The following is a 12,943-nucleotide window of genomic DNA, read 5'->3' on the forward strand; positions in this document are numbered from 1 at the left end:
CATCTACCGGGGTAATCGTCAAGCGGGGCACCACTGTAGTTCAAAATATCATTTATTATTATTTACTAAAACACTTAGAAATAACACATCATCCATATGAGTATCAGAGCACAGTGTACAATTGTAAATAAAGCATTAAAAATTCTAATTAGAGTAGGAACTCCAAGAACATGTAGGCCAGAATTCTGTTGACAATTAACACTTGTGTAAGGGAACTCACTTAAATTTTGCTGGCAAATTGCTGCTAATTAACAAGGTGATGTTTCCATTCCTTATTGCAGACCCAGTCATGCAGTCAGACATGACCACAGGAATGCAACCACCAACTCATTAATTAAGGGCACTTAAGATTCACATTATTTCCATTAGGCAAAAAGAAATCAGCAACAGTATTCTGGTCACCAACTCAATAAAGAAAACAGCAAGTACTGTAGAATATTCCATAGCTGAGTCATCACAACTGTGATGCATACTCTTACAAACCTGGAGAAAAAGGCTTTCACGGCTGGGATCTAATAGTTGTTGTGGGTTTTTTGGGCTCTTTGGCCATGTTCAGAACACATCCAAAGAGCCCAAAAAACCCCACAACAACCATGTGTAAATTCTTATCTTAAAAAATAGAACCTGTTTTGCAAATATATATTTAGGACACAGGAATCTTCCATCATGGACTGACCTGTCATGGCAGCATAGAGTTGTCAGAGTGTGTGTTACATGCCATTAAGTCACTTCTGACTTATGGCAACCCTATGAATGAATGATCTTCAAATGTCCTGTCATTAATACTCCTGCTCAGCTCTTGTAAACTTAAAGCTGTGGCTTTCTTTATGGATTCCATCCATCCAATAGTTGATCTTCCTCTTTTCCTCCTGCCTTCAGCTTTTCCTAGCATTACTGTCTTTTTCAGTGAGTCTTCTTGTGACAATCACCCTGCTTTGGCTCATGTATGAGGTTATTTGTATACACCAATGGGCTGTTGGGAGGCGGAGCCAGAGAAAACAGAAGGGAGGGGTGAGGCAGAGGAGTTAGCTAGTCAGTTTGAGTCAGAGATGAGAATCTGAAGTGGGGAGTTAGAGTATGTGTTAGAGTTAGGAGTTAAGGGAGGCAGTTAAGAGTGTGGAACTTACAAAGAGTTAAGAGAGTTAAGAGTAAAAAAAGTTATTACAAAACTACTGAATATTTTAAGACTTTGAAGAACCTGTTTATGTGATTTGTAACCAATAAACTGTTTGGTTCAACTTTACACTCAGCATGGACCTCAGTCTTTCTAATTAAACATTGTTGACGGAGATCAACTGGTGGCAGCGTAGAGGAGTGAACGTGTCGTGGGCCTCAGGCTAGTGAAATAATCTACGGACACGTAGGGACATGTCATACTTCTCTCCTTATGTGCTCAGTGTACAATAGCCTCAGTTTCATCATTATTGCTTTGAAAAAAAATGGTATTTATTTGATTTAGGACCCACTTCTTTGTCTTTCTGGCACTCCACAAAGCTTTCTTCCAGCACCATAATCTGAAGCAATTGGGGGTGAGGGATGTTCTATCAGCTTTCTTCACTGTGCAGCTTTCATATCCATACATAGTAACTGGAACTAAAATCATATTGATGATCTTAGCCTGGGTCTCTAGTGAAACATCCTTATAGCCTATAATCCTTTCTAGTTCCTTCATAAATGCCCTCCCAAGTCTGTCTGATTTCTTGCCTACAGTCTCTATTTGGTTTGATGACTTAACCAATATATACAGTATCTTTAACTATTTCTTTTCCTTCATTGCCAATGAGTTATAGGTTCTGTAGTCATTATTTTTGTCTTAGTATTCAACTACAGCCCTGCTTTGGCACTTTTTCCTTTCACTTTCATCAGAAGTCATTTTAAGCCATTGCTGCTTTCAATATGGTGTTATCTGTAGAATGGCTTCCTGTAGTCAAAAGTGTCAGACAAGGGTGTCTTTTAACTATGGAAAACCATTGTTTCTTCATATTCCATCCTAGCAGTAGTTTCTTGTCAACCATGTTATTATGCCATTGCCTTAGACTTACCAGGAGCCCATATGCGAAAAAATAATCAGTGGCTCAGATTTTACAAAGATTTACAGAAATACAGAAGATTAACCAAACTCTTGCCACTTAAGAGTGGGAGGAGAAAGATGCAAAATCTGGTGGTTAGATGGGGATTTGTCAAAATATCTTTAAAACTGCCTTAAAATAAGTAATTTCCAATAGACTCCTTATATGTGAGGATATCAGTTTTGCATTTTAAAATAATCTTTAGGGCAGAAATGTATCTATAAATTACTTATACCGGTGAAAGGCTTAGTCCAAACAGTCAACTCTGTAATCTTTCAAGCTGCTTGTTCATGCTGCAATAGATGAATATCGGAGCTTGGAAAAGTTACTTTTCGGACTGCAGGTGCCAGATTTCCTGCTCAGCATGGCCAAAGGCCACCACTGTGAAATTTTCGATTAAAAAAAACCCAACCCTTTTCCAAGCTCTGATCAATGCACTGCAACTGCTCTTCTATCATTTATTTCTGGCGGCAGCAACTGACACACCATTGGCACTGAAAGCCTTATTTGGCAGCCGAACCAATAACATCCTTTCCTTCCGCTCAAAGCGCCCTTCATTCCGCCTCGACCACACCCACGCATGTATATAACATTTCCGCCTTTCTCTATCAGTGGATTAATTACATCTGCCTCGCCTGCCTCAGAGTACAGTATTTAGCCGTGGCCCCTTTAAGAAAGCAAGAAGACCACGCCCATGCTCTCATCAAGGTTCCTTCCCCGCTCAGAGGCGAAGCCGGAGGAAGAGGCCAATCAGCGTTCTTCTTAGAGCGAGGTGGGAGAGGCCGCGCCGGGCGAAGAAAGATGGACGCGCTTTCTGAGGCTACGGTGCCGGCGGAGAATGGGCGAGCGCCCCTCACGGGTGGGTTTGCGCCCGTGGTCCCCGAGAGGCTCCAGCAGCGGGACGCGGAGCGCCGAGACGAGGCCGAGCGGCGGCGCCGGGAGCGGGACGCGCAGACGGTGCAAGAGGAGCAGAGCGACTACTTCACCGCCGCCTTCGCCCGAGAGCGAGACGCCGTGGAGAGCTTGCTTGGGCCGGACCGGGACGCCGAGGCGGTGGCGGAGGCGGCGGAACGGCTGCAGGAGCTGCAACGGCTGCTGACGGACTCGGTGCGCTTCTTGGCCCCGTACGAGGTCCGCCAGGCGCAGGCGACGCTCCACCGGCTCCAGGGCGCGCTTTCCGAGCGGCGCCTCCAGCTGCAGCCCAAGAAGCGCTTCGCTTTCAAAACTGCCCTCAAGAAAGAGGCCGCGCCGCCCCTCCAGCAGCCGCCGCCGCCGCCGCCGCCGCCTCAGGAGGACTCCCCACAAGACTCCGGGGAAGCAGCGGCCTCCTCCTCCTCCTCCTCAGCGGTGGAGCCCGGCTGCGGCTTCAGCGGAGCCGAGGGACAAGAGCTGGAGCTGGGCCCGGCCGAGCTGCTGCAGCGCGACGTGGTGCTCTCCGGCCTCCGCCGCTGCCGGGTGCGGCTGAGGGGCAACCCCAACACGCTGCTGGTGCGCCACTGCCGGGACTGCACGGTGCTCTGCGGGCCCGTGTCGACCTCGGCGCGGGTGGACGGCTGCCGCGGCTGCGTGCTGGCCCTCGCTTGCCAGCAGCTCCGCACCAACCGCACCACCGACACCAGCTTCTACGTGCAGGTGACCAGCCGGGCCATGTTGGAGGACTGCAGCAACATCCGCTTCGCCCCCTACACCTGGACCTATGCAGGCATCGACGCCGATTTCGAGACGTCCAGGCTGGATAGAAGCCGGAACAACTGGAACCAAGTGGATGACTTCAATTGGCTGGCCAGAGATGAGGCCTCCCCGAACTGGAGTGTGATTCCCGAAAACGAGAGGGCCAGGGACTGGAACTGAACGGGTGTTTGATTTCCCTGCCGATTATGCCTAAAGGGTGGCATGGGGGGGGGCGACCCATCTGTGCTGGCAACAAAGCTGGTGCCAGGAGATGAAAGTAATGCTAGGGTTTGAAAGGCCAGAGTCATGCACCTTATTGGTACTCCCTATCTGTTAAAGCAGCCTGATGAGATTACCAAAATATTGTCACCCCCTTCATCTTAATAGCTATTCATCCTGCTTTAGCTGATAGTGTATATACTAACTCCTGTTTTTGTTCCCTTTTAATTCTCTTCTATATGGCCACACCACTGTTTCTCCACTGTTGATTGCCGCCTTCAGATAAAATGTTGTTAATTTAAAGGTGCTCAGTGTCTCTGAAAAAAAATGTTATATGTGGACAGTAGAAATGAGAAATTTGGGTGACAAATGCTTAACTTGTTTAACCTGTTTATGAAAGTGGAACTGGTGCTAAAAAGGAGGATCATACTGGAAAACAGACTGATGTGAGATGTTTAAAACGGAGAAATGTTATTAGTGACTACTGTTTACTGGACAAGCTTATACAGGAACCATTATAGCCTATTTATTTTTTTAAACAGTGTACAGTATATAATGGGTAACAATTTGGAAATAGTACATGCATAGGTACTGACAACCTTTTTGCCTTCAACTGATTATCTGATTTTTGCTCTTCGGAAAAACTCCACTTCTGCTTCACATGTTTCTGCTCTAGCTCCCTTGCCCTGTTACCAACATCTTATTGTATAAAATCTATTTGAAATAGAATCCTGCAAACATTATGTGAGAGTATGATGTTTATGTCAGCTTTAGACACCTTGTGCTAGAACTTACAAATATTCTGGTCCTGGATCCAATGCACAACATAGCATTCATTTGTTCTGTATCTGTAATGGTTCTGCTTAGTTAAGTACTTCAGTGGAAACTGGATATAGTTAAGCATAGGGTTAATTCCTTCTCTGAAATTAGCGGGATGTAAAGTGTTTAACTTTGGTTGGATTTTGTCTTCTGTTTCTCATTATCTAAGAACTTGTTTTCCCAGTGATGGGTTGCAAAAGCACTTCTCTTTTTGTACAATGTACAGTGGTCTCAACATTTCAAAGTTTTTACTGTTTGCTTTGTTTTTGACGAAAGTATATTCTTCCTTAGATGTAACAACTTTCTTTGTTATTGTTTGACTCCCTAAGAACACTATGTAAAATTGTTTATTTCTGATCACTGTAAGCAAGGTCATTCTTTTTTATTTTAATATTTATACTAGCATACTTCAGAATTTCCTGAACTGTTAAAATAAAGACAGATTCTTGTCCCTCATGAAATAAAAATACATTTCAGTTTTTTATTTCTGTTCCAGCATTATTTGAGTCCAGTAAAAAGGAAAACTAATAACTACTGTGGGTTAAGATCAGTAATATCTAAGATTTTTTTGTGAATTTTATATTTAAAACAGCTTCTCGTTTATTCTGTGCCTCTTAACTTTCACATACTTCTATCACAATAATGATGGGACTAGGAATGCAGAACTCAGACTGGAAAGGAAGAAATGGCCCACGTATTAATGTGAATTAAAAAAAACTCCTTTGTAGTTGCATAGATTGCTGCTATAACAGCACCTGTCAAGCTCTTTGGCCTCTAAAGAGTTACATAGAAGGGACAGCTCTGCCAAAGCAAGGTCTCCATAGCAACCACACAAAAATTCTGAGAAATTTTCCTTTTAATGTCTGTTTAGAGTAGAAGACTGTTAACATTGCAAAGAAGATGGTAACAAGCTCCACAAGGAAGGTGTCCAGATGGATTTCTGAAAGTGACCAGCAACTACAGAAAAAAGGGAGTGGCAGTTTGTGGATGTAGCTGAGCTATCTTCCTTTATGGAGTAAATAGCAACAATGAGGTTTACATTATACTTTTAAGTTTCTATACCAACCGTCTCTGCTGATTTTTTGTTTGATTTTTAAAAATAACTTAGTGGCTTTCTGATAGGTTGCTATTCACTGTGTGAACAGAGTGCCGGATTACACAGACATTTGGTCTCATTTAGTATGCTCTTTTCATGTGTTTTGCATATTTGTATTAGTCACAACATTTACTGTGAGGTCAGATTGTATTAGAAAATATACATGGTCCTAGACCAGACTCTAAAAGCAGAAATTACCAAAGAAAATGCAGATTCAGATAATAAATATGCTGAAATAGGAACTGCCATTTTAAAAAGTATAGTGGAGATACTCCTTCCCTCTTCATAGTTTTCTCTAATTTCCCTAGCATTCCTTCCCTAGACAGAGAAATTTCTAGCCCTTAAAAAAATCAACTTATGTCCAGGAACTAGAAACAAAGTTTCTACCAGTGGTGATGAATATTGTTCATTAACAATTCATCACCAGCACAGTACATTTAGTCATCCAAGAGTCATGTTTTATTGAAGACTCCACATAGAACTAGACCTACAGACGTAGGTATCTTGACGCATTGTCTCATGAACTGTTACAAACAATGACCCAAAATACATCATTTGCCATGCATGGTTTTCTTTTACAAAGAAAAGAGAAAAATTCCCAACAAAGCTACTATTTTTGACATTTTTGTTTCAGCTCACATACTCTGTTGGGACACAAAAATGGTCCTTGCTGCTTACCATTTGGAATTTCCATAGAAGCCAGAAAATACATAAGTCACTGTAGGTTTTTTTAAAGAGATTGATCCAAGAAGGTTAATCTCATGTCTGGTTTGTTTTAATGTTTTTCAATACTTATAATTGGAAACTTATCAATATGGGTTGTTTTGTAATCCAAGAAGATTTCTACTCTAACTCATGTCTTGCATTTTGGAAGTTACTGCGACAAAGCAACAATTGGGAAACCATACTCTGTCCCAGAAATATCTTTTGAACATCCATGCTGACTGCCTATAAAAACCAATATATGGTGTATTAATGGTTATTAATGATAGAACTGAGCTGGCTGGATAGCTCAGTGAGTTGGGTATCAAGCCAGAGGTTGGGAGTTTTGTTCTCCACTGTGCCTCTCAGGATCTGAGACTTGGGCAAGTCTGCATATTTGGGGCTGCCCAAATGAAGGTAGTGATGAACCACTTCTAGGTAATCTATACAATGGTGCCCGGCAAGACGATTGCCTCGCGGGACAATCCGCAAGACGATTGGTTTTTGCGATTGCTGTTGCACTTCGCAAGACGATGTTTTCTATGGACAATTTTCGCAAGACGATTTTTCCCCATTGGAAGGCATTAATTATATTTCAATGCATTCCAATGGGGAACCGCGTTTCGCAAGATGATGTTTTTACAAGACGACGTTTTTCGCGGAACGAATGAACATTGTCTTGCGAGGCACCACTGTACCTAGAAAACCTTGCACTCCTTGTAATTTCATTGTTAACCACTAGGTGGTGCTGAGATGCTAATCTACATTTTACAATTTTCATAATCTTGGGGATGTGAGGTGCAAAAGGAAATCAGTTTCTTACATAATTCACTTTATGAAGGTTTGGGTTTTCTCTTTCTCACAGTTTAGAACATTGTGCTTTCATTCTTTTGAATTTAAAGTATGTTAAGGTATACTCGGGTGTACTGCATGATTTTCAAAAATGTGTGGAACCACTAGTGTTAGTCTTTAACTTTCCAAAAGTATTTCCTCTTGTAAAATAATTACAAGAAGGTGAACACATAATGATGAAAGATTATACAAATATTTACAAATCATTGCCATGGACACATTTGAAAGTGGGGTAAGAATATCCTTAATATTAAAGGATGGAAAACAGAAACAACATCAGTGATAGTTTGTTCCCTGTTTACTATATTTGCTTATAAAATGCAGGTTTAATCCTTATGTGCTATTTGGTCCAGCCCAGTAAGTGGGAAAATACTTAGGACTGTAGTCATAAAGTTTCATTTAAGAAACAGGTAGGGATGGAGAAGAAAATAATTTCTGGTCCCTTGGAGCAGGAATCAGGTCCTTGTTGCCTTGGTTGAGGGTGTTGAAGATTCTGGCTTTGGAACAATCTTGAATGCTTTATGAAGGTAAGGCTGTAAAAAACAGAGTTGCCTGGAGATATCAAAGAGTTATTATTAGGACTTTCTTTGAGGGACTTGATCTGGTGCCTTGTTTGTGCATGGAACTATTTTAAGCATCCAATTTGGAACACATTTGTATGTTGTTATTTAATTTAAAATTTAACATCTTTGTTAGGTTTATTTTATTTGCAGTAATTATTTAAAGAGCAGCCCCATACAACAAAGTGAACAGTACAAAAGAATTTACAGCTACTGCCATTCCATACTCTGAGGCTCTATATCATTATCAGAACACTGTAAGGAGATTATGCAGTTCTATAAAAAAATCACAGTGGAGCAGAGATTCCTTGATTGGTGATACAAAATCTTGGTGTTGTGCTAAAGGTTTTCTTATATCATCAAATGAGTCTTGGTCTACTCTTGGCTCACCACAATTAGCTCAAACCAGCATTTTGAGCTCAAACCAATATTTTTGAGTTTTGAGTTTTTGTTTTTTCATATTTGCAAGAGTTTCTGAGATGCTTTGGTGTAGTTCCAGAAGAATGGTATATTTTGTTTACTGGCTTTCCTGAAACTTAAGATTTCAGTTCACTGAAATTGTGACCTTAATTCCACCCTTCCAAAACACATAAGCCAAAGGATGTCATTCAAGGTGATTGACACAAGATAAACTGCAGCAAGGTCTTACTGGCTTGGAGCATTTTGTAAATCAAGGTACAGGTATGTGTATGATACAACTTTTACCCAGTCTTCAGTTTCATCTCTTAAAGAATCGATGAATGGGACATGTTTTTATACCTTGGTTTTCATTTGTAATGCACTGCAACGCATCACGTGAAAGTGCAAATCCATTAAATAGTAAAAAGAGGGATTATTCCCAATGCTCATCTGCTGGCAGAGATAGCTCTAAATTGGATTACACTGATTAGTATTGGAATGACGTATTGTAGATCCAGCTTTAATCATTTGCAACTTTGAAGCTGTGACTCCTTTGCGTAGAAGGGACCACCCGAAATAGCTGCATAAACTATTTGCCAATTATTTGTTTTTTTAATTGTGTGAAATTTGTTAATTCTATCCGAATATCTTCAGATTCAGCAAGATGGAAAGTTCAAAGGACAGCTCAGCTGAAGCTACACCATTAAGAATCTTCCAGGCCTGAATGGTGGCAGATCTTCCTAAAAGCTGGTTCCCTCCTGGAAAAAAGGATTAATTTCTGTGTAGTCTTGGTGCATCAAACTTTGCTAAGATGGCAGTGATGAAAGTCAAGTTCAACCAGAAGAAAAGAGTAAAACTAGCACAAGGACTGTGGCTCATGAACTGGTTTTCAGTGTTTGCAGGGATCGTTGTTTTCTCAATGGGTTTGTTCTTGAAAATTGAGCTCAGAAAGAGAAGTGACGTGATGGACAATTCTGAAAGTCACTTTGTGCCCAATTCCTTGATATTGGTGGGTGTACTAGCTTGTGCATTCAATGCTCTTGCAGGAAAGATATGCTACGATTCTCTGGATCCTGCTAAATTTACAAAGTGGAAGCCACTCCTGAAAATTTACTTAGCATTGTGCATCTTTTTTATCATCTTCATTTTTTTTGTTGTTCTTGTTTGTTTTCTGATGAGAGGTTCTCTGGAAAGTACACTAGAACAGGGGCTAAGAAATGGTATGAAGTTCTATCGTGATACAGATACTCCAGGAAGATGCTTCATGAAGAAGACCATTGATCTGCTCCAGATTGAGTTCAAATGCTGTGGAAACACTGGTTTTCGAGACTGGTTTGAGATTCAGTGGATCAGCAATAGATACTTGGATTTTAGCTCCAAGGAAGTGAAAGAGTAAGTAGTTATGGAACTTAATTTCTCTTATTTGCATCTGAACTTCTGCTACCAGTCCTTACCAGCATTATATGCAATAGTGCCTCTTTTGTAGTTGTATATAAACAAAACTCTTAATTACACCTTAGAGTTACTAATTTCTTCTGTTAGAGAAATTCATCTAAAAATATTTATACATATTTATTTTCTAGGGTAGTTGAGATTTTAAATTGAGATTTAGGTGTAATTCTGATTGTAGGAGCACAGTAACAATTCTGGGGTTCTGCTTTAGAATAATCTGTCACTCAGACTAAGGGTAGTGGCATTTCAAGCTCCCAAAGTGGTTACTTCACTGGCCGATTGAATCATGAATCTTTGTCAGCTACATTTATCATGGATTCTTATTATGGCAATACAGCTATAATAATGAAGAACAATTTTTTAAAATATTCCCTTACCACCACAACTTGCTAGCTTTTGGTTCATCCATTCATGTAGTTCTGTTAATGTGGCCAGCATGCCTGATTTCTCTAAATTGAAAGTGAAGGGTATATTCTGACCAAAAGCTCGCTAGCACAAACCTCATTGTGTTAAATCCAGCACAAGGCTTAGCTAAAGAAGACCCACTGAAATCAAAAGGATTTTAGTAGCTCTTTTTGATGGGCTCCATAACTTTACATGGCTCTGCTGTAGGTGGTATGAACACTGGATTTAGGTAACAGAAATAAAATAAAATATTTCACAGTTGCCATTAATTCTAAGAGAGGTTATAGAGAACAACTGCCTGCTGCATTGTGCTCTGATATTATTCTCAAACTCTATTAAGCTACTCTGTAGTTATTCTTGGCTGGTTGGATTGACAGAATTAATATGGCTCTGCAAAATGTATATGTACTTGGTGCTCCTGTTCCATTTGCCTTCATAAAACTAGGAAGATAAATTGTTCTAGCATTTTGTTTGTTGCACAATCGTTACAGCATTGTTTTAGTGCCACTCCGTGACAACATGGCTGTATTTTAGCCTTAAGGGTCTTGCAGTCTAATATGATTATTTTATGGATTTTTTTTAAGTTACAACAAATCACTTGCAAATCTTGTGATTTTTTTTTCCAAAAAAGGTATATCAAGTAGAAATTAAGGAAGGGCTAAGAGATTCTTTACCTGGTTGAAAGAAAAGTAAAAGTGGAGCACATTTTTAATGTAAATAGACTAATGTCACATCTACAGCATATCTTTCCAGTAAATATCACCTCTGGAAAGGCAACTAGCCATCAGGGCAAACTTGGAGGAGGGGGACGGAGAGAACACTCCCAATATAGATCTGAACTAGGCATGACTGGCCTTTGTTGTTGTTATGTGCTGTCAAGTCAGAACAGACTTATAGCGATCCTAATAGGACTTTCAAGGTAAGTGAAATATTAAAGGAATGGTTTTATCAGTTTCACACCTCAGTGAGTTTGCATGGCTGAGTAGAGATTCAACCCGAGGTCTCCTGAGTGCTAATCCATCACTCTATCCACTACACCACCCTGGGTATCTATCCTCAGCTTTTAGTATGCTTTGTCCAACTCATAGTTTGGACTTTAAGTGAATTAAAACAAGGGGTCTCCACACCTATTTCATGAAGTATTAAAATTTAAAATATCTGGCTCTAACAACTGCTCTCTGTCTCGGTGTTTATGCTGTTATACCATATTCCCCTGAAAATAAGCCCTAACCTGAAAATAAGCCCTAGTAAACAGCAGAAGCCTGTGCTGCAGGGTCAGAAGACCAAGCAGTCATAAGATCGAATCCACACGATGGAGTGAGTGCCCGTCACTTGTCCCAGCTCCCGCCAACCTAGCGGTTCGAAAGCATGCAAATGCAAGTAGATCAATAGGGACCACCTCGGTGGGAAGGTAACAGCATTCCGTGTCTAAGTCGCACTGTCCATGTGACCACGGAAGATTGTCTTCTGACAAAACGCTGGCTCTATGGCTTGGAAACGGGGATGAGCACCGCCCCCTAGAGTCGAACACGACTGGACAAAAATTGTCAAGGGGAACCTTTTCCTTTTTTTTATGATTTTTCAGGATGCTTGTAATATAAGCCCTACCCCAAAAATAAGCCCCACTTAAGTGAAACCCTGCCCTCCACCATTGTGCAGCAACCAGAAGATGACATGACTGTATTTGAATACATGTAGATTGTTGTATATGAAAAAAATAAAACATTCCCTGAAAATAAGCCCTACTGCATTATTGTAGCAAAAAATAATATAAGACCCTGTCTTATTTTCGGAAAAACACAGTAATATTACAGTAAACTACCAGAAAAAGCAACTCCTTTCAATCAGGCAATTAGAATTGTCCCTATTTTATATTGAGAAAAGCTGGAAACAGATTAAGATAGTTGTCCAACTACACTCAGTGAATCACCAGAAATTAAAGCCCTCCTATCTCTAAGTTTTAGGCATAAGTGTATAACTTTTCACATTGCATCTACCCAAAAGTGTTGTTAAATTGAACTATTGTTTAAGGTAATGGTTCCCATAAATGCTTATTGGTGGAAAATATGGGAACTTTGTCATTCGTGACAGTAAGAAGGCATTCAAATAGGCAGAGGTAGTTTTTCAAACGCTCACTGAAAATACATTTTGTAGAAGAGAACTCTAGAACGCCATTGATACCAAGGCTTCAATCCTATACCAGTTACCTGAGAGTGTCACTAAATGCATCAGTAATTACTTCTCAGTGGATATATATAGGCCTGTACTATAGGATACATATCATCAATAGGACATTGATCCTATTGCTACTAACTTAAAACTCACTAGTTTCAATAGGATGTAAGTACTGTATAACCTTTTTTAAAAGGGCTCTAAATATATATAGAGTGGTAGGGGTTAACACCATACATTGAAACCCTATCTTTCAAATATATTAATATTCCCTCAAAATCGATGGCAAATATTTTTAGATAAATATTGTAAGGCCAAAATCCTGTTGCGTAGTTATACCTGTGGAAGGCGGAAAGCATAACGTACAGAGACTTCCCATTGCTAATTAACAAATCCCTGCTTAGATTTTCCAAACTGGTGGATTTGCATGTGCCTGAAAATCCAAGCAGAGACTTGTGTATTGCCAGGGAGAAGCAGCTGCATGTTATGCTGTTTATCTTCCACAGGCCTAACTATGTACTAGAATT

At 40.4% G+C, this 12,943-nt stretch overlaps 2 protein-coding genes across 2 annotated transcripts in view; both read left to right on the top strand.

Moving 5' to 3' along the window:
- Positions 1–2,175: 2,175 nt before the first annotated feature.
- On the top strand, positions 2,176–5,262 carry TBCC (tubulin folding cofactor C). Its single transcript, XM_072989720.2, has one exon. The coding sequence runs from the start codon at positions 2,871–2,873 to the stop codon at positions 3,918–3,920; it is 1,050 nt and encodes a 349-aa protein (XP_072845821.2). The 5' UTR covers positions 2,176–2,870; the 3' UTR covers positions 3,921–5,262.
- Positions 5,263–6,903: 1,641 nt separating this feature from the next.
- Positions 6,904–12,943, top strand: part of PRPH2 (peripherin 2) — a 31,337-nt gene continuing 25,297 nt past the window's right edge. The window contains exon 1 of the mRNA XM_020803727.3: positions 6,904–9,779. Within this exon, the coding sequence (XP_020659386.3) occupies positions 9,199–9,779 (581 nt within the window). The 5' untranslated portion in view covers positions 6,904–9,198. The remainder of the gene's footprint in view (positions 9,780–12,943) is intronic.

Source organism: Pogona vitticeps, chromosome 1 (assembly GCF_051106095.1).
Source record: "Pogona vitticeps strain Pit_001003342236 chromosome 1, PviZW2.1, whole genome shotgun sequence".
Taxonomy (NCBI): Eukaryota; Metazoa; Chordata; class Lepidosauria; order Squamata; family Agamidae; genus Pogona; species Pogona vitticeps.

Coding starts and splice junctions, on each gene's coding strand:
- TBCC (XM_072989720.2), top strand. CDS start 2,871: ATGGACGCGCTTTCTGAGGCTACGGTGCCGGCGGAGAATGGGCGAGCG.